The 26,811-nt window shown below is 43.6% G+C and overlaps 1 protein-coding gene and 1 long non-coding RNA gene across 5 annotated transcripts in view; one reads left to right on the top strand and one right to left on the bottom strand.

The window, feature by feature from the left end:
* Positions 1 to 491: 491 nt before the first annotated feature.
* LOC120755666 (uncharacterized) lies at positions 492 to 3,957 on the bottom strand. Its single transcript, XR_005701854.2, has 3 exons — positions 3,845 to 3,957; positions 3,052 to 3,187; positions 492 to 2,965 (listed from the first exon to the last, which is right to left on the bottom strand). It is a non-coding gene; the product is annotated as an uncharacterized LOC120755666 (long non-coding RNA).
* Positions 3,958 to 15,878: 11,921 nt separating this feature from the next.
* SLC22A23 (solute carrier family 22 member 23) overlaps positions 15,879 to 26,811 on the top strand; it is a 110,095-nt gene continuing 99,162 nt past the window's right edge. The window contains exon 1 of one of the 4 annotated variants that reach the window (XM_040090525.2): positions 15,879 to 15,920. Coding sequence is in view for 3 of the 4 variants with exons in the window: in XM_040090685.2 (XP_039946619.1) it covers positions 16,655 to 17,179 (525 nt within the window). In the remaining variant the exon portion in view is untranslated. The other 3 variants (XM_040090685.2, XM_040090357.2, XM_040090442.2) reach the window with 3 other exon arrangements.

The following is a 26,811-nucleotide window of genomic DNA, read 5'->3' as shown; positions in this document are numbered from 1 at the left end:
GTGTGCAAGCAGACTATGACCCTGCTGTTTCAGAGAGTCTCAACAAATACCCAACCTCATTTGTTTAAAATGAGATAATGGAAACCATGGCTCTTAAAACCACAAGGGAAGTTTTCCAAAAAAAGAGAAAGGACTAAACTGCCGTGGGCAAAATTATAGCACTTTATAAGAAAGTGCAAGGGGTTCTGTCCTGCTATATGAGGGTAACAGCATGAGTGCTCCCAGATCATGCACTGAGTGTAGAAGGTGTTTTCAGGATCTGGATTATTCCTGCAAGCACTAAGATTTAACAAATTATTGAAAATATAATTACAATAAAGTTTTTCAGTCAGGCTGTCAGGGAGGGCTGTAAGCTGGGAATTTGGCACACAAGGAAATTACACTGCAGAATGTATTTACCCAGTGGATACTTTTGAAATTGTTAATAAAATCTGAAAACAGAACAGGACTTAAACATTTCAAGGAGAGGCTAAAAATTGGGACATGAAATGTAAAACGCTACACGATTTATTCCTTTCTACACAATACAACATCCTGCCAGCAACAATGAGGTTCCTCTTCTGAAAATGTTGTGACATACTACCTAGTGTAGGAGGTTCAGAAGTTCAGTAAATACCTACAGTCAATTCAGTAATGGAGACCTTAGAGTCCCATCCTGGAAGAGCTTAAATTTCCCCAGGATATTTGATTAGAGTTAAAAAAGTAGGGTGGCAAGTACTACAGACTTCATCAAAACCATGTCATATACCCTGGAAGGAATAGACACATAAATAAAAGAGAGTGAATTCATTCATTTCCATCAACAATCTGATGGAGCACATCCACCAAAACAGTGGGAATCCTAGAATTTGCTTCCTTCTGAGGACCTGCAAAATTCCCAGGAAAATGCATACAGAGCAACAGATCCCCAAATACCCAGGCATTACAGAGTACAAGCCTAAATTCATCTCCTCCCAGAGATCCAATGAAAATCCGATCAGAGGTTCTCAAAGTTCTTTGAAGCCTGAGAACATCACAACATCAATTACACTGGCTATGCAAGATGTGCTACAGGTGTATGGGTTGGATTTCAACCCCATGCAACTGGTGACTCATCTTTGCCTGTTTCAGGCCAGCTATCAATTTGCAGAAGGTCACTGAGGTCCATTCCAAAGTATTTTTACTTCAGCCAAACTAAATGCTGACTGTTTTGCAGAAAGGTGAAGCTGACATTAATGTTTTCCGTGACAGTAGCAGCCAGCCCTTAAAACGGAAGGAATACAGATGCTTAGTATCAGTCACAACTCAGGAGCTGCACCTCATGCAATGAAAAGTTTGATTTAGAGCTCACTGGATTTTTAGGTAGATTCACTTACAGAAAACAACAGCCTCTGAACTTTGTCCAGCTTGGACTCTGTTCCTCTTTTTCTGCTTTTAAAGAAGTAATTATTAGCTTTGTACCATTCCTAATTTGTCCACTTCTAAGATAGTGAGAAAAACAAACCTTGTCTTAAATTTTAAAAATTACTATTTGTAATTTTCTTCACTTTTTAATAGAGGTCAATGCTCATTAAGCAGTGCACTAGTTTGCTTGGAGGTTTTGGAGCTGTGCATATGATGCTTCACTCCCAGCAGAGTGAACAACATCCTTTACATCTACATTCACCAGCTGGATAAAGGTCCTCAAATCTGAGAATAGGGGAAGGATGTGTTTAAGTATCTAAGAAGAAAACTTTAAAATAACTGACTCCAGAAGCATTTTCCCATAGCAACACGCTTTCAAAAATAATTGAGGGAGGTTAACAGAGAATTCCTGCATAATTACACAAATACAGCTTCATCTTTCACCAGAGGGTTCTTAATCACAAAAGGGTGTTGCAGAAGAGAGGCTGGATGGGGCACCAGTTAATTGCCTGCTCCAGGTAGGCTTATGAAACAAAGCAGGAGCCAGTGAGGTGCCTGGACAAGAAAACAGCGTGACACTAGATAAGGAGATTGTGAGTAGGTCAATACTACAGTGAAACTAGCCTAACAATCTCCCTCCTGCCTAAAGCCCAGGAATAGTGTTACAGCTAATAATCATACAGAGCCTTTTTCAAAACTCAAATGACCAGGAACACTTGAGCCCTATGGAAAAGAACAGGAGATAAGAAATGTCCTGCTTAAGACAGATGGCAAGACAGCTAAGCTGCACAACACAGAAGGCTTTTGCCAAGGTAGGTTTGGGCTCACTGCCTATCTCATTCCAAACAACCACAAAACTAATGGAAGCCTTTGATGTTTTCCCATGACACCGTCACAAGTAGGAACAATTTGCAACATCTGCGATCACCAGTACAGACTTCTTACTTCATAAATGCTAGCCAATTAAAACTCATTGCCCAGATGATGTCTTCTTGAGGAAGATGTCTGAACCCCTGGCATAGCTGAAAAGAATGTTTGCTTGACACCAAACATAGGTTTGCCAACAAGACTCAGCCTCCTGCTTGCTGATTGAGGCTGTCAGGATTTCTTGTTGGGCTGGCTGACTATCCATTGACCAGCAGAGTAGGTCAGGAAGCAGGGAAAGGTTACAGCAAAAGCTACTCATGAATAATCCTCTGTTACCTCTTAATTACAAACAGAAATTTTGCGTGGATGGAAGTCTAATTTCTTTTTCCAGCATCATCCTATACCAGGCTTGTTTCTTCATGCTATTGTTTATAATCTACTGTTTTCTTTGGGGTTTTTTAAGCCTGGGGTTTGGGGTTGTTTTCTGTTTGTTCATTTTTTAAGCCAAGCCTCTCCAAGCCAGGCCTTTATTTCCAGCTGACTCATCCCTTGTAACATTTTTTCTTGATCCAGGTGTAACATCTCATTCTCCACTTGCTGTTGGCAGGTTTTCCTTCCTAGCAAAACTTTTTAACTCAATGTCTGCAGCTGCAAAGGAACTTCAGTTTCCAGACTGTCTTCTGCATTTTCAGATTCCTCAGACTCAGCATCCTCACTGGGTAGCAGAAGGAAAAAAAGCTGGGCACAAGTCTGCAGTGGGTAATTTGTTGCAGTATACACGGTATGACTAATGCTCCTTACCTTTCCTCAGCTAGCTGGGTGTGTGCTGAGCAAAGATCCTGGCAAGCTGCATGTGTCAGCCAGATCCTACTGGTCCAGAACAAAACTTGCTGGAATTTCACCCTTCACTTCAGAGGCACCAGGTCCTGGGGCTCTACTAGTGTAAAATATAGAGCTCATTGGATGAGCAAAAGGGCCCACCTCTTTTCTTCTCTACCTCTTTCCTTTTTCTGTGTATATTTTTAAGTTTATTGCAGGAGTCCAGAGACTCCTTGATTTCAAGCAAGAAAACTCCATTATGACAGAAATGCTTGGTCTTTGCAGGGTAGTGGTTAACAGCTCAAGACATCATTGCTAGCATGCTGGAAAGTAGGTTTTGACCTTTATGGGGTAAGGTATAAATCAGTGGTTACACCTGAAGAGACAAAGTCTGCCAGGCTGACCACACTGCAGAGCTGTATTTGCACAAGCTGGCTTGGCATCCAGATAATTACAAACTATTTAACTGTAGCAGTGAAAGCCTCTTATCTCTCAAGTCTTCAAATATTTATAGAAAATACAACAAAAATATTAAATATTGTGTTATGATTTTTCCCCCAACTTTTTTTTCCTCTTTTATTCCTGAGATCATTATTTTGTTTAATAATAATTTTCTTGGGGAAAATCAACACACTCTTTCTGCAACTTGAACTAATTATTGCTCTTATTGCCCTCTTAAGCCTTATACGTGCTACCATAGCTGGTTTGTCTATAGACAAGAGAGAATATGCTCGTCTCGATGCTTTGGAAAGGAAGAGAGGTGCAAGTTTCTTACCTTCCATTGCAAACTGCTCCTCCTGCTCCACAAGAGAAAGAGGAGAGGTGCAGGTTTCTTACCTTCCCAAATTACTCTCCTTATTCCATAAGAGAAAGGCAAAGGGAAAGGGGAGGACCTTCCAACCTCCACCCCCTTTTATCCCACTTCTCTTTGTTACTCCCAGCTGAGAGCCATTAAGGGCAAGTCTTTCTTTCTGTCTTTGGTAATTAATGCACCTGTGACTTATCTAGGGCCAGGTCACCTCTTAAGATAATTACAGCTCAGCCTGTATTTTTTGGGTTTCTTCTTTTAAACAGTTTCCTAGCCACGTTCCATCAATAAAGGGCAACTCTGTGGAAAAGTATTGTTTTATTTAGGGAAGGTTTTCTTAGGTATATCTTACATTTTAGCCAAAAAAAATAAAGGGGAAGAATCAAATTCATTTTATTGGTAAACATGTATGGTAAACATGTATGGTGAACATGGTAAACAAACTTGGAACATGTGCTATGAAATAAATTCGCACAATGTGAGACGATCTGATTTATTTGGGTTGATGTCAGACAGCAAGATAGGTTTAACATATTTTTTCACAAAAATTCCAAGATTGTCTGACAGAAATGTTATTTTTGGTTCAAAACCAGTGTTTGCCTGCAGATCATTGAGGTGCAGCAGAGCAGTCTGGTACTACATCAATGTATGTTTATGTCTAGGCATGTGTCAGCAGTGTCCTGGCATACCAGGCTTTGTTAACAAAATTTCAGCCAACTGACAAAGGAAAATGATTACTCACCTTTATCTGATATTCATTAGATCAGATTTGAATACTCCAGTGTTTGTTCCCAGTGCAAGACATTGGTAAACTGGAGTGAGTTGAGTGAAGGCCAACAGAAGGGTCAGGGCTGGCATGTCTGCACTATGAGCAGAAGCTGCAAGAGAGAGGTTGTTCAACCTACAGACAAGATGGCTTTGGGAACTCCTTACAGCAGTCTGTCCATATCCACACGGAATTTAGCAAGAATGCAAATTCCTCTTATGTAGGGGCGTGGTAGATGAAGGAGGAACAACAGTCCCAGACTAAAAGAGAAGTTCCAACTGGAACAAATTGTCCAAAGATCTTTGTGAGGACAGCAAAGCACTGGGACAGGCTGCCAGGAAGTTGTGGATTTTTTGCCGTGGGGGTTTTAAACACCTGACTCAACAAAGCCCTGAGCAACTTGGTTTAAATGCTGAATTCACTCTGAGAGGGATGTTAGAGCAGATGCCTATCTGAGATCACTTCCAGCCTGAGAGATCCCATGGAAGTCCGTCTTCCAAATTCTCTCATGGATTATGCAAGCTACTTTATATATTCCCATTTTCTTAAGGAAGGTCTAAGTGCAGAACAAATCCATGAAAAGTATTACAGATTATAATGTGGGAAAATATGTAACAATCCTGACTGCAGAATGATAATTGTGAATGGAATTGGTAACAGGTTGTCCTGATTGCTAGCAGGAACATTTAAGACTGTGACTTTTAGAAAATCTCTAGCTCTTTTGACAGTTGGATCCCATTTTCTTTAGGAGCCAGTGTTGATTAAGATTTAAACAGGAAGGGTCCAAGTCTTACAGTCTTGGTCTTCATTTCACGTAGTCCATATTTTCATTTTAAAGGGCCGTATCTGATTAGTCCATTATGTATTTTTCTGTATTCTCATATGTTTAATCATAAGTGATGGAGGAAGCTGCAGGTCAGATTAATTAGTATTTCTGACTCTGTGTGTGCCCATTAACATTACTGAATGGTCTGTTAGTGCTTAATTAAGCCCACAACATAATTCTTTGTATTGATTAAGTACCATGTGGGTGCCTCAAGTTCAGCTATTCAAAATTATGGCAGACATCTAAGTCAGATGTTACTGCTACTGCTCCTACATGTTAGCAAATGCCCCAACTAGAACAGGCCAGGATTTTTCCAAGTAAATAGAATAGGCATGAGAAGTTTTGCTGGAAGAGTGCCATACACTCGATGAAATTCATCAGGCTGAATACTGTTTTTTATTTCCCCTGAAACATAGCAGGAAGCCTTTCTGCATAGGGCCTTGGTTGGTACACAACAAACCTGCTGAAGAGACAAAAGTCACGACTGTAGGCAAGGCGATTACACGGACTCCCTTACCGGAGGACAGACCTCTGCTGGAAGGTTGTGCACCCATAGCTTCCATCGCACCCAGAAGCCAATTCACGCTGATGGATTGTGCACATTTTCCACAAACACTGGAAGCGGGTTTCACGCCAAGTAGCTGTAGACACTTACAACATGTATGGGATATATCAGAACTGCTCTCTTAGATTCCCTTTACTGTCAGCAGGGAGAAGTAGGCACCAAGAAAAATTATTCTTCTGGCCTGCCTTAGAAATCTACTGAAGGATGAGATGACTCATACTTCAGCAAGCTGTATTACCTTCCACTGGTAGGAAAAGAAGTTCAGACAAGAAGCCTGACTGCAAGTAGATCCCACACAAGAAAACAACACTGATCCATAAACCTGGGTCCAGGAGAAGTCTTGTAGTAAAAGGGACAAACAACCTCAGTCCTACAAAAGAGCTGCATTTTCAGTGTACCTGCTTCAGACATTATTAAAACAAACCCAGATAAAGAATTATTACAGGTTTTATTTTTTTATTATTTGATAAGTATTATGATCAAAACTACAAGTCATACAAGTTTGAAAATAAAACTTTTTCAGGTATTGAAGGTTTTTAACATTGATAAAGTCATGGGAGATGAGAATGATTGTTTCTTTTTCAGAATCCTTTTATATCTGAATGGCATCACATTAGCTTTATGTAATGTATCTGAACCTTTATTTGGCCACCAATCAGTACAGTTCCTTCTGAGCATCATCAAGTGTAACTTGAAGCAAGTAGCAAAAAAAAAAAAAAAAAAAAAAAAAAAACAAAAAAAAAAAACACCAACTTCTTTGGAACTCCCCTTTTTTCTCTCTGTGTGGGTAAAGTTCCTTCAAATCTGCAATCTATAGGTTACCACTAACCAACAAAGAGTTCACAATTAGCTCATCACAAGTCTTTCTGTTCCTATTATTTCATCATTATTGACAACTATTTCCCAGAGTCTTATCTGAGGAATTTTTCTTTTTTTTTTTTTCTTTTCCCAAATGAAAAAACCCTCAGTTTTATTCTCCGATGGCTGCAGAAGAAAGTTAAAGAACTTGACTGGGAGAAAGTGCTCAGCCAGAGTCAAAGGAAACAGGGACAGAAGTTCCAGATCTGCCCTGGTGGCATGTAAGGCTGCCAGGCAGTCTCCCAGCCCCAGAGCTCAGCATCACACTTTGCCTAAGCCCTCTGTCCTCCCCCGGTAGTGCTCAGCTCTGCTGCAATTCCAGCTGCCCCGAGTGGCTCTCTGAGCCATCACAGTTCCAGCTCCACATAATCCTGAAAGGGATGTGAAAAGAGTTGAGGCTGCAGGGGGAAATTCACACCTGCCAAGAGAAATGGGAAGTTAAAATGGTAGGGACACAGTGAGTGTGGTCACTGAACAAAAACATGACACAACCAGAAAGCTGAGGAAAGGAAAAATTGTCCTGGGTGTCTCCACAATAACAATGCAGAGCCTGGTTTTGATCCTTTTTGCCTCGCTTCCCTAAGTTCCAACTCTTAAGGAGTATGTGCATGAAAAGAAACTGACTTCCTCCTAGGAACGAAGCTCTCAGTAACCCCTGCAGTGCTTGCTGTGCTAAGACAGCGTGCTCCTGATGGCACAGCACATCTGCATTACGACAGCTGACAGCGGCAGTCAAACAGCTTGTCTCCAAGCACAAGAGTCGTGGGTGGAGGCTGAGGAAGACAAACCTGCAGAAGTGATTTACTGGATGGAGAGACGGTGAAGGCTGCCCACTGATACTGCAGCTCTGGCACTGAGCATCAACTCATCCAAGGAGTTCTTTTCTCCCAAGTTCTATATATGGAACACCTTGCTCCTAGTCCTAGCCTTTGGTTTTATGCACTTCAGCATAAACCAGTTTACTTTGCAAATTATTTAAGATGAGGTATGCCCAATTATAGTCCTGTGTGAATGCAGTATGGTTACAGCTGGTTTGAAACATTTGTCTCTGACAGCCGAGCCAAAATTCAGCTTATCACTTTAAATTCAAATACTTTAAAAACAAGAGGAGAGGAGAGGAGAGAAGAGGAGAGGAGAGGAGAGGAGAGGAGAGGAGAGGAGAGGAGAGGAGAGGAGAGGAGAGGAGAGGAGAGGAGAGGAGAGGAGAGGAGAGGAGAGGAGAGGAGAGGAGAGGAGAGGAGAGGAGAGGAGAGGAGAGGAGAGGAGAGGAGAGGAGAGGCCAGCTAGTCTAAATCCAAACAGATCTTGCAGGGTGCAAGCAGCAGTGAGTGCCAGGTAACACAAAAACAGACAGGTGAATACATGTCAACATCATGTGGCTACACAGCCCAGTTTAATTGAGACTTTGCCCCTTCTCAGCCTCTCTATGTGTAGCATTCACTTTGGGCCTGCGTTGAAGGATAGAAGAGGCTAAAGTCTAGCTAGCTCCCAGCCCTTGTCTCAGCCCAGCATGGACTTGGGGAAAAAACCACTTGGATGCTAGGTGAGTCTGAGCTTTCATATGTGATATAGGAGCAAGCAGGGAAAGAAGAACTCCCCATCAAGAATGTTTCTTGACCAGGTGTAAAGGGAAGAAAAAATCAAAGGCAAATATTTGATGTGTAAATAAGGTTCTTGATCATAGGTTCCATTTTTATTAGATATTCCAGTTAGGTCCTGCAAGATTGGAAAACTTGGTTATTCATACCTTTTAGACAATTAGTCTTTGAGTTGCCATCCTTATGTTTGCTAAGTTACTTTCTGTAGCATATAGATGTGCTTGCACAGTTAATCTTCAAGCAAGGTGTAATTTATCTGTCTGAGGACTGCACTCTGAGTCACGGAGTTCCCTCAGGGTGTTCTGATTCTTTTCCTTCAATAATCCTTAAGGAATGTCCTAGGTGCTATTTGGTTTTTGCTTTCCCTTTAGAAACTGAGATATACAATGAAAGTGACGCTAGACATCTGCATTTCCCTTTATAGGTGAAAATGCAACCCATCTTGCTCCTGAAATAAGTATTACTATTTCAGCCTTGGTATTTCTGTTAAGAATCTGTCAGCAGCCTTAGAGGAGGATGCAGAAAATATGTAACATATATTTGCTCTAAGTGGTTTTTCAACATCAGACGTTCTGCTACCACGGTATGACCAAGGGAATGTAAAATAAATGTTGTTAGAGACTTTGGTCTTTTGAAGCAGAAATCCAGCTCAAAGCCTGTTTAAATTTAATTTAATTTAATTGTTCATTTAATTTTGTTTATTTATTTCTAGTATTTGAAGTCTGTTTAAAATAAAAAAGCCACTGGACTGACTTAATTCCTACTTGATTTCCCTGCATTGCATTGAGGCATTCAAACAAGCTATGTCTAAAAATTAGGTACACTGTAGAACTTGTCTTGTGTAAGCGCTCATTAGTTTTTTGCATTGTTTTAATATATACACACATTACAAAAAGCCCTACATTTAAACATCATGAAGAATGCAAAATTAGGCACTTGAAAGTCATAAATTAAATAAAGTAAAATAGTTTGTGTAAGTCTAATTTGGCTTCTCTGTGTGTTCACATAATGTCTGTGTGTTATACACATATATTTACATATAAAGTGTATAATACTTGCGTATATACAGTGAGAAAAGCCTTTAATTACATGACTACTTTTTTATCCACAGAGTGTTTGCTTTATTGAGTGAACAGGATAGACCTGCTTTACATGTGGGTCACCCTACTGGGATGGCAGCTGCTCCCTGTACACCACTGCCTCATTAATTGTAGGGGCAGATGAATCACAAGTGAGGTGGGAGACTGGATGAAGAGTCACTGCTTCTCCAGAAAATCAAATTCATAATTTAGAAAGTCAACTGGCGAGCTGATGACAGGTATAGAGGTGTCTGAGAGAGCTCCTGAACTGTCCTCAAGGAAAACTATCACTAGCACAAGGTTACGCAATTCAAGCTGCTGTTCTGAGTGAACTTCTCTGATTTACATGACTCTAAAGCAGGGGGTCCATGTAAGAATGGTCTTGAAGACAGGTTGGAAGGGGAACTAACTTCTAGCTAAGAAATAGTCAGAGCAGCTAGTGGAGGTGAATTTTTCCAGTGGCACCAGTAAGAACATCTTGGACCAGGTTGTGAATCTCTATCTTGCTGTACAGTCATTAAGGGTCCACATCAGTACCATTGTCTTCATTAGGCAAATTCATAAACTTATTTAAAAACAAAACAAAACAAAAACAAAACAAAACAAAACAAAACAAAAACAAAACAAAAAAAAAAAAAAAAAAAAAAAAAACCAAAAAAAAACCCCAACAAAAAAAAACCAAAAAAAAACCCAAAAAACCAAAAACAACAACAACAAAAAAACCCACAAAAAAACCAAAACACCAAGTAGTATAACAAAGTTTACCTTCCTTAAATCCAGGTTAACTGACTCTAATTAATCTTACCTAGTTTTAATTTGTTAATCCAGTGCTGCATCAGCTGCTCCATCACTTGGCCCAAGAGTGATCTCAGGCTTCTCTCTCCTCCTCAAAGTACCGTATGGTGCTATTCCAGTTGCATTTGTCTAATTTTGTGAGTGCGTGCCTTGAGACTCTGGAATTTGATTTGCAAAAACTTTGCACAATCACAGTTGCTAACAGGATCTGGGCTTCAAAAATGCAAAACGCTGCACCATACCCTACAATGTTAAACTGCTGTGAGCTGCAACTACCCAAAACATTGAAGTTTTACCTTAACCTATCAGCTGCTGAGATTACCAATATGAAAAGAAGGTAGTAAACCCTCCCCTTACAGAGACATCATGAAAATAAATGCTTTAGTATTTGTGAAACACCTGGATACTTCAAAGGGGACAATTATAAGAAGTCCCATGAGGACATTAATCATAAGTTTTTGAGAGCGAGGTGGAAGATAGCACATTAAATAAATCATGGGGCTCCATACCAAACAAGGAGAAAACAAAGTATTGAAATACGTCTTATTAAGACACAGATTCCCAAAGGTATTTCAAGTGCTGAGAATCAATCTTCTTAGGCATCTATTTTTTTAAAATTTATTTTTATTTTTAACTGAATAAAACAAGAGATTTGAAAGAAAAATTGTCAGCAATTATGTAACTATAGGTCATATAGCATAATACACTATTCATTAAAGTTTGCATCAGAATGCATGTGCACCAGATCTAGGGCACGAATTGACATTGCCCAAGCAATCTCAGTTACAGCATTTACCAATGTCAGATTGCTTGACTTTGCAACACGTACAATTTTTTCCAATAATTACTGTACAAATAATTTTCTTTGGTTTTAGGATAATACACAATGTCATCCACATTCCTCAGCGTGTTCACATCCACAGGAGTCAGGGGATGGCAATCCTTCTCCTGCTTCATCCCTCCCCATATGTGGTACATACCTCTGCCAGCAGAGTAAATGACAAAAATAATTGGTTGTCATCTTATATGATTCAGCAACAGGAAGAACAGAACACTTTGCCAGTGAGTTTCACTGGTGTTTGCTGACATCAGAACAATGGTGAAAGTCAGGTGTTGTTGGTTCAATCAGGATCATAGGAGAGCACACTGAAATAAGCACAGGCTTTTCTACCTGTTCCCCAGGTGGCTTAGCCCCTTTTACCACTTTCAACTCATTATTCTTTCTTTTGGTTCATCTAACTCACATCCAGATTTGACGGTACTTACCTGATCTTCCTGAACTGAAAAATCCCTTACAGTATTTTGATAAAGCACGGCACATCCAGATCCAACCCCACAGCCAATCCTGCTTCAAGAGGAGGGGAGACCAGAGACCTCCTGATCCTTTTCAACTTGAATTTTCCTATGATCCTATGAAGACACCACGCCTTTCTCCAGTATATAAATAGTCTTCATTCCAGTAGGTAAGTTTATTAATCAAACTGTGCACCAAGTGGCTTTGGTTTATTACACTGTCATAATTTCACCTCTACAGTACAGGATTCCTTCAGACAAAAAAGGCAATGAAGCATGCATCCCATAAAATAATAAAATATAGCTACAGTTGTTGCTGTGGAATGAAGTTGCCGCAAATTCCACATAAACCAGGAATTTATGCCAGGAGTTCTTCAAAGTGCTGTGCCTGGCCTTCCAAGAATGTGAGAATGTTAATACCAAGGCTAAGAGAGCTTGATTTTTTTTTCCTCTTCCTTTGTGTAAACATGATAATATTTCTCTGGGTCCTGGCTTGAAACCCTCTTGAGCTGCGATGGGTGCCAATGGACGGGACGTTTGTTCTGCTGCAGGAGGTTTGTTCTGCTACAGGGTGATCACACTGCTCCTGTCAGAGTAGGTCATAGTCACCTTCTCTGTTCCTCCACCCCGAACAGTTGAGGACCCAGGTCATAATGGTGCACAATTTTTCTAATATAACTCAATGAAGCTGGATAAAATAAATCAAAATAACTTGATTTGTTCACTTCTTGAATATAACTTGTCTTTTAAACTGTATCTTTTTGCATTTCTGCGAAGGATTACCCCAAATATCCTGTTACTTCTCTCTGAGGTCAAAGAGGAACTGCTGGAGAAAGCTTGCTTGATCACAAAATATAGCTCACAAAGCCTTGCTCAGGAGAAAGAGTCTTGATGCTTAACTTCAGCATTTGTTCATGTATAGGGTCTACCACACATCTGGAATACTCCTTTAAAACAATTTTCATTTCCTCATTTAAACCAAAACCAGTTTTCACGGGAATATGTAAAGGCATTTCTCATATTTGAAAGTTCTTTTCCATAATGTTTTGCTTCAGCAGTTGTTATTTCATCAAAAATTTATTTCTTAGCTCCTAGAAATGTGTTTTCTTTCCTCTTTTGTCTGCAACCTTATTTTACTCAGAAACACTCTTGAGGATCACTGTTTCAAGGGCAGAACTCCTACTATGTAAAAATATGTAACCCTCAGGAATACGCTACCTTTGAAATTTTTCAGTTCCAAACAAAAACTCAGGATGTAGAAGCAGCCCAGAAAAGGTGTTTGGGATGAAAATGTTTGATCAGTTTGAGTAAGGGTTGTAACATCTCATTACAGGCTTTTCATTGTACTGTATGACTTTGTTCTCTTTCTACAGATCTACTACATCTGCTTGCTTCTCTAAGGGCTCTTCCTTCCCTTTTCTCCCCAGTTTTCAGTTCTTTGCTTTCTTCAGTCAAATTTCTCTTTTCTCAGAACTTCAGCTTGAGACCTCCATTCCTAAAGTTCTCTTCGCCTCAACATTTCACTCTGGCAGACCCAAGCCATGATGAGGCCTTTTCCCCTTTGTGGTAAAAGACAATGAGTGGTAGCTGGAAGTTTCTAGAAGACCTGTCACAAATAATCCCGCTGCAGATGAAATTTAGGTATGTTAGGAAGCAGGCATTTGGGCTAATCGTGAGCTCACAAAAAGTAAGCACAGAGAAAGTAGATCTTTCCTTTGGACGAGTGCAGAAGCGCTGCTTGGCAAGAGTGGGTAAGGACGAACACAAAAAAAAGAAAGCCAACAAACACAACAAATAAAACTTAAATAGCAAGAGCATCCCAAGTAATGAGAAATCATTTAGTAAGTACATCAGTGGTAAGAGGAAGTCAAAAGCAGATTACGCATCAGAGAGAGAAAGCTATTGACTACTGAAAGCCCCCAGAGAGGGCTCAGACTGCCTCAGGACTTCTTTGCATCAGTCTTGGCTAAAAGAGGTCCCTTTTGATCAGGTGACTGACACAATACACATCAGTGACAAGGGAATAAGGCTCCAGCCCAGGCTGGGACAGAACCTGTTACAAGAGTACCTGGGTAACATAGAAATGTTCAAAGCAACAGTCTGGCTGCACTTTACGGCAGGGTAGGGAAGGAAGTGGCTCAAACAGCATTGGAAACACTAGTGTTGGCCTCTGAGAATCCTGGGAAGATAGCCAAGAAATAAGCAAACTGATGCCTGTCTTTAAAAGTGGCATTTGAAAATAAATAAATAAGCCAGATTTTCATCTCAGAAAGCATCTAGTACAAATAGACACACAATTTGTAAACAAGTAGAAGGAAACAATTGGATAAGCAACTATTAATATGAACTTGTCAGCTAGAAACTGGGACAATCTGGGCAAATGTCCCTTGGCAACGAGGAGCAGACCATGTTATGGAAGAGGGGAGAGTGGACTCCACTCATCTGTGCCTTGGTTAAGTTCTGTGCATGTGCTTACAAGGAAGGGAGTTCAGCTGATTCGAAAAATTTGGGCAGAGGGCACAGAAGTTTGGAAACAGCAGTTGTCAGTGATTTACAAGCAAGAGGGTGGATTATAAATGCAGTTCCAAAGGGAACTGCAGTTCCATTTTGTTCGCAGCCTTCTGAGCTGGCATTACCGGGGAGCAACTGCAAACATGTTGGAGGATGAAACAAGAATTCAAAATAACCCTAAGAAGTTGCCTGGAAAGCAAAGAACATGACTGAAAAACAATGAGAGGAATTGTTTTTGCAGGCAGGGCTACCCCCTGCATGCACAGAGGCTGGGGCACTGCTCAGCACAGGCTGCAGACACCAGCTGAGGAGACGCCAGAGAGCTGCTGGCCAAAGAGACTGCAGGAGAAGCGGACAGATGGCAGCTGGCTGTCTTTAAGAAAACACAGCACAGGGATGTGATAGCAGCCATCAGATGTAAAGGAACACTTCAACACAGAAAGAGGAGACTTCCTTTGGCAGGGACACCACATTCACATTTCAGCAAGGAATATTTAGAGAGGAGGATAAAGTGTCACCTGGAGGGGCTGGAGAGCCTCTGAAGTACTGAGTGTTCCTCAGAGCAGAACCCAGGGAAGCCCAACAAAAGGGACACAGAGACGGAGTGAAGTGGTGTAGACATGAAACCTTCCCAGTGTCCTCTGTAACACAAAGTGCTAAAGGGAGGAAGAGCTAAGGCATTAATGGTGTACAGTAATTTGCTAGCAATGACCAGATCGAGTACGTGAAATTCCATCAACAACTTGCTCTTCCATTTATATTTGGCAATGACACCCATCCTCTTCTAATGCACACAAGCATTTTCTGCTCACTAGCTGTATTCATGTGTACAAGCGTATATTGATCTGTTTTCTCTCCTTCCCTTCTTACAAAGGAAAAAATAACCACACAGTTCAGTAATGCTCAGGCTGTGCTCCACGATGAAAATAGTCTGAGGCACTTACACGCTGAAGTAAATTTAGCTTAACATAAAAATAACCTTCATAATTCTGAAACGCCTGTTTTACAATTAACGTCAGGTGCTAACAGGATATAATTTTCTTCAAAGTGTGCGCTAACGTGACAGGCTGATTGAAGCGACGCAGGCACGTCTCCTCGCGCCCTCTAGGTCTCAGAAATGCCCCCTTCACCTCTCGGTTCTCCCCTCCGAGTCTGGTCCTTTCTTCAGCCGCACAGGGTGCTCCTGCGGCTCGGCGATGCGGTGCGCTCCCGCCCAGCCCGCCGCAGCCGCGCTGCGTTATTAAAGGCGCACATACCGTGTAAATAATTGATACGGAGCTAGCGCGCTGCGGAGCCGGAGCGCCTCCTCCTCTTCGCCGGCCCTGTCCGCCCCGCCGCCCTACCTGCCCCGGCCCGCTGGAGCGCAGCGCGGCCGCGGGGCGGCGCGGAGCCCCCGCCAAGCCGCTCCGCTCCGCTCCGCTCCGCGCCCTGCCCGCCCCGCGGCGCCGGCCCGCCCCCGGCGGCGGCGGGTCCCTGGCGGGGGGGCCTGGCCGGGCCGGCGGCGCGGCGGGAGCAGGTGCGGCCGCCCGGCGCGGCGGGGGCGGAGCGGGGGGCGGTGGCGCCGGGCCGGCAGGTGGGGGCTGCCGGGAGGCGGAGGGCCAGGAGCCGGGCGGGTTTGCCCGCCCGCCTCTGGAGGTGCGGCCGGCGGCGCGGCGAGCGGGCTGCCGCGGGAGGCGCACGGCGGTGGCGGCGACCGCGTCCGCAGCTCGGGCCGCGGAGGGGCCGGCGGGGCCCCTAGCTGCGGAGCCAGATGTACGGGACGCGGGGCTGCGAGGGCTCGGCGGGGAGGTGCTGGGGGCTGCCGCCGCCGCTGCTGCCGCGGCCGGGGGGGAGCCCTTAGCTGTGCGGGAAGCGGGGAAGCCGCGTCGGGAGCTGTTATTTTCTTCTCCTCCTTCCTTTGCCTTCCCTCTTATCCCTCCTCCCCCTCCTCACCAAAACCGGGAGAGGAGGCGTGTTCGGTGCCTTGCTGCACCGGTTTTGCTTGGTTTGTTGTTGCAGGGTTTGGTTCGCAGGGCGGCCGGTTTTTTTTCTTTTTTTCTCTTTCCTTTTCCAACCTCTCCGCCTTCTCCTTTTCTCTCCTTTGGCCCGTCGCATGCTCGGATCCGGCTGGATCCTTCCTTTAATTTTCGGCAGTGCCTCTCGGAAGGGGGAAGGGAGAGCTGGGATGAGTGCAGCTTGACGCACAGGCGAGGAGAGGGGGGGCACCGCCGGCAGCTGCAGCGGTTCGTGGCCGCAGGGTGCGGGTGAGGAACGGAGCGAGCGAGGGGCTCCCTCGGTGCCTCCCCTTTTCTTCGCCCCTGCCCTTCCTCCCCTCCTCCCCCTCTCCCTCTCGCATCCGTCTCCTGCCGGGTCCGGCTGGGAGCGTGTGTGCAATATCTTACGTTGCAAGGTGTGCGTGTGTGTGCGCGGGGCAGAGGGAGGGAAGGACTCGCGAGGGAGCCGGGGCTGCCCCGGCCCCCCCTATGTGAGCCTCCCCGGGCGGCTGGATGGCGATAGACCGACGCCGTGAGGCGGGCGGCGGGGGCCGGCCGCTGCCGGAGGAGAACGGCTTGGTGCCGGGGGCCGTGGGGGGGGGCGCCGCCGCCCCCCCGGGGCCGCCCCCCGCCAACGCCGCCGGGGCCGAGATCCAGGCGCTGCCGGTGCCGCCGCCCGCCTGCAGCCCGCTGCTCCTCGACTACGACGGCTCGGTGCTACCCTTCCTGGGGGGGCTGGGCGGCCGGTACCAGCGGACCCTGGTGCTGCTCACCTGGGTCCCGGCGCTCGTCATCGGCTTCAGCAAGTTCTCGGACTCCTTCCTCCTGGACCAGCCCGACTTCTGGTGCCGGGAGGCGGACGGGCAGGGCAACTGGAGCGGGACCCTGGCGCCCATCCACGCCAACCACAGCGGCAACGGGAGCGTCTTCCTCCCGCCCGGGCTGCCCACCCCCGCGGGGGGCAACGCCAGCGAGTGCGGCTGCCGCGAGTGGCACTACCGCATCAGAGCCGGCCTCGTCCAAAACGTCGTGAGCAAGGTGAGAAAGGCGACTTCCCTCGGCCCCCCTCCCTGCCCAGCCCTCACGGACCCTCTCGGCACCCGCTCTTTCCAAGGCGAGGGGAGCGGCTGGACGCGATGCGGATCTGTCCTTGCGTGCTGCAGCTGGCTCGGTGAAGTCGCCGTGGCTTGGCCCCCCACCCGGAGAAAGTCAATGCCACATCCGAGCGGCCCTTCCCCTCCCGGGGTGTCACACCAGGTGCCCAGCCTGCGGACTCGTACCCGCGCGCTGGTGGCAGCGCTAAGCTGCAAAGTTATGTCCTGAAACGGGATCCTGGGTGTCTCCTCGGGTTCCTGGTACTGTCCTGCTGTCTCTGGGTGTCTGTGGGAAAGATGCTTTAGGCATGTGCCCCAGCTGGTAAGGGGAAGGGGTTGCGGAGAGGGCTCCAGTTGATCTTTGTGCAAGTATACTAAAACAGCCCTATTCGTCAAAAACCGGGTTGATTTTTGGGGAAGCTGAAGAAATGGTGACTGTTGTGAGTAAAAGAAGACAAAAGTTCTCCTGAATTCTTCTGGTTTTGTACTTATTCTCTTGAAAACTGTTTTGGCAGAGCAATTAAAGAAATGGCTCACACAAGTTGCTTTACTCCAGAAGTAGAAAGTGCATGCTGCTGTGTTTTGTGTTTCCCCTTGAAATAGCTACAGTGGAAAATTTCTAGTGAAGACACTGTGCCGCTTTCTGCTCTTGCTTCGTATTTGCTGAGTAGTGCATAACAAAAAATCGCCTTCCCTTTTCACCTGAAAGCTTTTGCTTGTTTATAGTATCGGCCCTGCAAAAGCCCTGCTGGCTGTAGATGGGCCTCATTGATGTTAACAAGCAGCTGGAGCTCCTGGAAATGTAAAATGAAATGGTTACACCAGGGAAGTAGTTCCCTTAATCTCAAGACCCCCTCCTAAGATCAGCAAAAATTACTTCCTGCCTGGGAGCAGTGTTTTGGTTTAACTGTGTTTATCTAGTTGGGATAAAGAAATGAGGCAACAATCAGATGAACAACATGTGGTCAGCCAGCACACACTTATATTGAATAACTGAAAATCATTTTGGTTTCTCTTTGTGTCCCTTGAAAGAGTGTGCAACAGGGAAAAAGCAAATCCCTCAATACCTTGAACCCAGAATGGATTAAAAAGGAAGGTAACCCAGCTCACACTCCTTTCATGAGAGAGCCATAGGCACATGTTGGATCTGAATGGTTTGTGACACAGAAATGTATAGGAAAATTAGACATTTAAGAAGGTCAGATTTTCTTCTGTTTATATCCAGAGGCTGAGCTATTCATGTTTGGGGGTTTAACACTGAAGTTTTAGCATGAAAAAATTATCGTGAAATATTTTCTTTAGTCTAAACTTTAAGAAAAAAATCTTTTGAAATATTTGGATCTTTTGAAGGTCATCGTGAAGTTGGCCACAAAAGGTCAAGGGAGAGTTAGTTTGCTGTCTTGTGTGCTTCTTTAGAGATAATAAAAAAAGTGTTCTTTGGAAGAACTTGCGGTAAAGGGCAGATCAATTTTAAGGGATAAACAAACATCTGTGGCCCCTGCTGTCTTGTTTTCTATTAGAAAGAATAATAATCATCTTTTGAGACTATGGGTTTTTCCAGTGTGGAGTTTTTATTTTTATTGTACGCTCACTTCCAAAAACCTGGCAGCTTTTTTGCTTTGATTTGTAGTCCCATGTAATTATAATTAGATTGTTTTCTCAGGGTCAGGATTCCTCCTTCGTTTGTGCTTTGGTTTTGTTTTGGGGGTTTTCTGGGTGTGGGTGTGCTGCCTGTTATTATTCTAATGAAGAAACAGAGGAAAAACCCAGACAGAACATCATGATAGCTTCATTTGGACTTCATTTCTTACCAATCCCCAGGAGCTCTGATACTGTGGGAGCAATTCTTGTAACTGCTGACTCCTCTTCCATGCATCTCACTGTCTTTTGTGAGAAAGAGGTGCTCTGGATGAATTCAAGAGACTGGATGTTCAGATCACCCTTAACTCTCCTCAAAAATACATTTATTTCTGTAATGTATTATGCAATGTTCTCATCTTTCTAAATAGAGTTTTATTAAATCTTAGTGTAATATATGCTCATCTGTGTAGTAGCCAGGGGTTATATTGAAATATCATAAAGAGAGCCAAAAGTGTATTAATAAAAATGTACTTTTGTTTGGCAAGTAAATCCACTTGTACTTACCTTCAGCAGTCCGAGCTAATAGCTGCTGGATGCTCCACCATTGCTTTGTATTCAGAAACAATGAAACAAATCTGGTTATTTAGCACAAAGCATATTTGACATATGTGCACGAGACATCACTCTTCCCCCCATTTCTCAGCAGTAGGATAACTGTCCTTAAACTGTGTTAAGTTCCACTGTCTCCACAGCTTCTCTTCTAATGGTACACCCTTCATCAGATCCTGTGTCCCGGTCCAGGCTTTCTCAGCTGTCCCTTCCCTCGTGCCCATTTTCTCCCAGCCCGTGCCATGCTTGGGATTGATGGAGTGGAGGTCTTGCTGTTTCCAGCCCTGCTCAGTGCTCTGTTTAGCCCCACTTCTCTGAGGTTTGCTGGAGCCAGGGGTGGCCTTGTGCCTTTCTTGAAGACTGGCATTGCCGTGTTAGATGCTGTCATTACCCTGACCTGCTTGACTGAGTCACTGGGAACGGTGCTTTTTATAGTGCTGCCAGTTATTAGAACTGGAAATGGTAATAAAGGACATAGTGCTTATTATTTAACACTGCTGAAATACACGTAGTGAAGGGGTCAGATGCATAATTTAACCACAGGGATTCCAGTGGCCATATTAAATCACCCTTCTGAGCTAATGTCCTGACTTGGCGCATAAATCATGGTCTTTAGCTTGGTTTGTACATAAATATCTCCCCTTAGCACAATTCACTTGCAAGACTTTTTCACTGCTAAATGATTCTTTGAAGATTTTCATCTGTTCTTTATCACAACATCAACATCACCATACTGTTATAAACAGACTGCATGAGTATTTCTTAAAAGGTACATCCTAAACCAGCCCTTAGGCAAAAGGCTACTTTAAAAAATAGTCTGTTTTAATTGTCCATGTATCATCTTACCAGTGTCCAAAGGAAGGATAATGAGAAACACTTCTATTTATTTTTTTTTTTCCTTGCGTGAAAACCTGAGATCTCCCTTTAGCCATTTACAAAGTGGTGCTTCCAGGTAAATTATTAGCATTAACACAATGAGCAACATAATGACAACTAAATTATGTAGCCATAAAGCTTAGCAGGAAGGTGCAATGTGTGCTCAGCTGGGATGTTTCTAACTCTCTCACTAACTCCTTTAGTGCTTGCATCTTCTGCCCATCTGCAAGGCCAGCTGTTATCTTGGGACAACATTTTCACGGAAGCTCTTAGTTACAGGATTGATGGTTGTTGGTTTTTTCACTCTGTTACTAGGATGACCTGTGCTCTGTGTTTGGTTGCGTTAAGTGGTGGTGCATGCTGATTTGTATAATGGGGACCAAAAGCTGGTGATGGGCAAGGACTGGACTTGATTAAATTGCAGAGGTTGATGGCACAGCGTCTCTTTGTGTGCACTTGCGAAGTTCCAGATCATTCTGCCTCTTGGGGTTGGTGTAAGAGAGAAGCGTTCTTAGTTGAAGGCTGCATTTTAATCACTTGGAGCAATTATGTAATAATATTTCATGTCTAGTCACAAGGGAATTCCTGTTGTGACTGCTTTTATGTTCCAGATGCCTTGTTTTCCTGCAATGCTGTTTGCTTGGCTCTCAACTTCCCACTTGATTTGGGTTGAGTCATCTTTCCAAAGTAACATGGCAATCATTTTACCTATTTGCCACTGGTTCAGACATTCTCATGCCAATTTGGCTGAGCCTCTAGCAAATTGTCCCTGCCAAAAAGAGTGGAACTGAAGTCAGAAGAGTCAAATGGTCCAGGGGCAAGGATGTCTGAACTTGGGTTGGTTTGGTCTGTGACTGGTGCTCTTTGCTCCTGCAATGGGGGATGTCTGTGCTTAACCGGTCTTCCTTCTCCTTGCTTTTATTGCAGTTCTGGCACTTTTCTGGGCACACCTTCATCTGATTTAGCTTGTAAGCCTGGTAGAAAACTTCCTCTTAAAAGATTTTTTTTCTCCTTTTCCTGGGTGTTCTGCTGGTTTAATTGAAGTTAAATTGTTCTCTGCAGTAACGTGTTTTAGTCTGTGGTGTTGTCTTGTGGGATTATTGCTGGTATCTGCAAGTAGCCAGAAATGATGAAACAAACAAATTTTTTTGTGATAATAGTGATGATGAATTTGGCACAGCTTGCAGAATAATACTTCTTGGGGTAGAGGATAGGTGTACATTTTAAATGGACTTTCAGAATATAGTTATTAATTACTTTGAAGGGATCACTCTGACAAGGTCCTTCCCAAAATAAGAACTGTGCCACCCGTATCTCCTCCCATTTGTGCCTGTAATCTCATTTGTTTCTGCATATTCTCCAGTTGGCTGGTCTCTGCAAAGAGACTTTGGAAATGCTGATACTTCTCTTTTTTTTTCCCTGCAGCTGACAGGATTTTTCTTATCAGTGTTAGTTTCTGGCTGACTGGCTTCGACCTAGTCCCAAATCAATGAAAACCTTGAGTTATTGTACCCACTGTGGTAGTTGGGTCAGAAATGGCAATATTGAAGCTGCTACATCACTTTGTTTCCACTGAACAGATTGAAGGACTGTAGGGACCTGCAAGGCAGAAACTTGCAACGGGCAGAAAGTCTGTCCTAAATTTCTTTTAGCCAAGGCTTTGGGGTGACTCTCAGCTTCTAATGGGTGCCGAAGGCCTCAACAAGTCCCTGTGGTCAGAGGTATCCATAAATACTGCCACACCAGAGCAAACATCTATTTTATTTCATGGCTTACTCAGCTACATGAAAGAGCCCAAACCTTTTTTTTTTTTTCCTTCTTTCCTTTCTGAGTTAGCTGATAAAGAGTCAGTGATTACAGCTCTGAGCCTTCACAGACTTGAAAAATCCTTTTGTTAAAGAGGAGGCAAAGGGGAGCTGTTGGCTTGTCCTGCTGCAGCTGCCCTGGCGCCTGCTTGCACACACTGAGTGTGATGACGGACTCTCCCGACCATCAGGGCGCAGGTGAGCAACACCCTGAAAAAACAGGGCAAGTTTCTGGCTGAGCGGCATCAAGGAAGGGGATGGTTGTTTCGGGAACAGCGCCTGCAACTTCCCACGTGAAGAACTGTCCCCTGCCTGCGAACAGTAAATAATCTGATGTTTGAAATAACCAGGTATGATATCACAAGGCTTCCTGTTTAGTGAGCCAAATACTGGTTTTACTTATTTGAGGGTGTTATGTACTGGCCAAAGCATTTTAAAGCAGTTGGTCTAGAAAACAGAGACTGGAATCAGACCGATACTGAAATCGGAACTCAGGTAGCTTTGTGCTTTTGTCTGGCGTGGATTCTTTTTCACTACAGGAAATGTACGTGCAGTTCATGTTTATTATCACCCTTAAGATAAAGCGTCTCAGTTACAGGAATCTGATTTCAGCTTACCATAAATAGGTTGTAGCATTGCTAGAACTAACAATGATCCTTCAGGAAAGTAATCCCATATTGAAATCTCTTTAAGACATTCTCAGCTTTCCAAGGCTTGCTATTAAACCTTTCATATCAGTCATTTTTTGTGTATATGTCAACCGTCCTTTTTATTTTTTTAAACCTCCTGGATGGATGTGATGTTTGAAATGCTTGGGGTTCTGTTTGTTTTTGTTTCCACTCCCTAATACATCCTGTATCTCTGACACATAATTTAAATATACCGACCCTGCCCATGTTGTGACAGAAATTGCTGGCCGTGGTGAGTGTTTATCAGCTGTGCAGACAGTCTAACCCCGAATTTCTGAGGTTCACTGACAGATTTACCTCTTCTTACCCTGGCTATAACTGCAGTTATATAAGGTGACCTCGTGTTTTTTTAAATCATTTGTCAAAGAAAGGAACTGGCACTCAGGAAGGCATGTAATTTGGAGCCAGTTCTGATGGTAACATTGAGATGAGGCTTACAGGACAGCCAGACTTCAGGGGTTCATTTCTTGATGAAACAACATCTGGAATAGCAGAAGATTTTCTTGAACTTCAAAATTTTGGCCATACTAGTGGTGAAAAGCCTTAACTTAAATCTCAAAAAATCAGTTCTAGAAAGCTGCTAAATTTAGAAAATACTGAAAGAGATACAGTGCTTTTATGTACGTCATCTTTTGTTTTTTCTGTCAGTCTGTTTGTTCCTGCCTACCTGGAATCCCTGCTCAGGACAGCTCCTCTCCCTCCCTTCCTTTCATATTCCTTCCTCTTCCCGCTCTTCTTCAGTGCAGCCAGGCTGGCGCTGCCTTACCCGCAAGTAACTGTGGAATTAATTAGGCTGAGATCTTGCTACAGAACAAAGGACTGGGATTTGCTGCAGACAATGTGTAGAAGATCAGAGTAGCCTGTTGGAGGAATATGCTGCAGCTTTGCAGCAGTGCTGAGTGTTCAGTTCTTGCACCCAATTCCATCCAACAGCTTCTCTCAGGTTTTGGTCACCTCATCTCAAACGTGTGCTTAGCTCTTGTAATGTAATTTCTTTTTTTTTTTTTTTTTTACCAGCTCGATTTTGACAGCAGATGACTTTGTGTGTGTTCTGAATTCCCTTTTAAAGTCAAAGGGGAAGGAAGTAACCTGAAGGAGGGAGAAAGGAGTTTCAACACCCTTTCAATCCATGTCATCAGGGTGTGTTGTAGAGGTTTCCAGGCAAACCCCATCTTAGTGTCTGATAACTGCTCAGCACTACTGAAGCTGCGCTGATCCACACCCAGTGTTGGTGCTGGGAAGCCTGCCCCCACGCCAGCCTGTAAAAACTGGCAGGCAGCAGGGATTAATGCATATGTTGAGTTTTCCTGCTGTCATACCTGCTAGGAACACGCGATAGGTTTGTAGCTATTCCCACAAAGAAGGATCAGTGCTGTGCTTGGGGTGACTGGCATGCTTGGGGTGCAACCTCCTGCCTGTCCCGTGAGCTGAGAGGGTAAACGTGCTCTGGGCATGATGGGCTGGGTAGGAAAGTTCAGTGTGCAGTACAAGGCTTCATTAACATTTTTTATTTTTTTCTTATAAACTGGGAGAGCCCCAATTACTGGTTGTTACACTGAAAAACAAGAACAAAAGATTAGGTAAGTGGATGTATCCTGATGCTCATTTCTGGAATGCCTATCTTGATCCCCCAGGACCGAAGCTGTGAGAATCAGGAATGCTGCTTGTGAGATGCAGGGAAATGATATGTTTGCCTTCTCCTGCAGCAAGTGATTTATAGCTACCCTTGTGCATTGTTTTCAGAGCAGGGTGGTCTGGTTCCCCAAAAAAGGCTCTTTGCCTCCGGACCGTGGAGGAGGAATTCATTTTGGCCCAAGTACTGTCTCTGTGCTACTCTGCAGCACTCTGGAGCTGCCTGCTTTCTTCCTGACCTTCAGGCCGAAGTCCATGATCATACAGACGGTGTTGCAATGTCCACCCTACAAATATTATTAAGGATAGGGACTGTAAACTAAACTGCAAGACCTTTCCCCTGCTGTGTCTTCCAGGGCTGTGTAAAATGATGTCTGCTTGAACAGTACAAGCTTGACAGACCAGTTTCACCTTCTGATTTGAAAACCAAGTAGAATATTTTTCTCCCTTCTTTCCTCCCTTAGCATTTATTTAGGTCTGAATTAATACCAGACCCTGGGAGTTTTTTCCCCTCTCCTTTTCGTCTTGCCTGAGTTGCAATAGCTGTAGTTTGTAAATGATGAGAGGGCAAGGTCATGGCAGCAATAATTGCATGTCAGAGTTAAGGTGTCTGATTTTTTATCTAAGGTGGGAAGTATTTCTCATGAGGAATGACTTTTTCCTCTTGTCTTCCACTTCACCCTTCTCCATTTCAGAGTTTGTTCCATGCTTAAGTTTATTTGGTTTTTTTTTTTTGCCCTATATTTAAAAAAGCCCAACAAGGTAGTAAACTAGGTTTTGCCATGTCGGCCCTGTCAAGCTTACAACATATTTTGTGCATGCATGTTTTGGCAGCCTGAAAAATACCAGTCCACAAAGCATTAACTTATTTTTGATAATGAGATGATAGTGAATGTTAATATTTAACTACAATGTTGCAGGGTTTTTTATGTGTTACTTCTGTTTACAGTGCTTAGACCAGTTCTAAATACAAATTTGATAGCTACTTTAACTTTTTTCTTTTGGCTGCACACCTCATCCAGAATAAAAGTGGCTGTCGTCTGAAAACTGAGGAATGGTGCTCAAATGCCACTTTTCAGTGTGTGTGTCTCCATCCTAGGGGTGGACGGGGTTGCTCATGGTCTTTTCCTGCAGCCAGAAGGAGGCAAAGAGCCACAAGGTCTTACAGCAAAGACTAGATAGAAAATTGAAGTCAGGTTTGTGGCGAAGTCTTCTAATCATGTCAGAATACATGTAGAAAAGTTACTTAGTTGCAGCAGAGATGTAAAAGAGATACTGAAATATCTTGATGCTGCTCTGTGGAAAATTATTAATATAGTATTATGAACACTGTGCAGGAAATCTGCAAGCAAGGTTTTGTATTTCCCAACTCTTTGATGTTAGATGACATTATGGAGTTGGGAAAAACTAAGAGATCACATCAGCTGAGAAACAAGTTAGTTGACTAATCTGTGGATGGCGAGGGCTGGAAAAGATCTAAACGTCTCAGAATAAAGAGAACTCCTACTGAAAATAAAAGAAGTAGTGAGGGAGAGGTGGGTGGTACATGGATGCTACTAAAGTTGATTTAATCATGTTGAGTATCCAAAAGATTGTCATATGATTAACAAATCCTATTTTAATTGTTGGCGTATTAGCGATTATTATTTACTTGACAAACTTCCTTCTTCCCTCTCCCATTGGGGAAAAGAAAGAGGTCTGTGATGAGAGCAAGATAGGGAATAGAAGAGCTAATTGCTCCTGACTAAAGTGTGAAGTTGAAGGGTAGATGAAATTTTTCAGCTCTGCCGTGTCTCAGGGGCATTATCTTGGGATTCTCTTGATGTGCTCAATGGAGAGTTTGGAGGGTCTTTTTTGTTTATGGCATAGACTGAAGAACAGTTTAGTGCAGAACACTAAATTTGAAATCTTTTCCAAGTTAGTTTACTGGCATTGAAATTGAGTCAATGCATGTCCTTTTGCATATTTGAAATTCTGAGCTTGTTTTGTGACTACAGTGTTGCTTGAGTCTTCTCTTCACATTGGGGCTAAATCCCTTAAAGGTGAGCCATGACTGAAAAGCTTTAGGAGAGCCCTTCATCTGCCTGGAGGGGAATGGAGCCATGCACCTACTGCTTGTGAGCAGGACAGCATCTCCCTGTGGAGCACAGTGGGCACAGCCTGCTTACTCTCAGGTAATTAATATAAGAAGCACTGTGTGTCTGCCTCTCCAGTTTCAAGCAGCTTGAGGGAACCTGTGCCTTAGGTTTCCCATGATGATGATGGAGTCATCAGTTTTCAGTTTTCACACCAGGAGGAAGTGCTGTATTCTGCATTGGTGTTCACACAGTAGTGCGCGGCGCCAGGCCTTTGTACTTTATCTTTATGGCTGAAATACCAGACTA

This window comes from Hirundo rustica, chromosome 1, assembly GCF_015227805.2.
Source record: "Hirundo rustica isolate bHirRus1 chromosome 1, bHirRus1.pri.v3, whole genome shotgun sequence".
NCBI lineage: Eukaryota > Metazoa > Chordata > Aves > Passeriformes > Hirundinidae > Hirundo > Hirundo rustica.
This window is presented reverse-complemented; position numbering and strand designations above follow the sequence as displayed.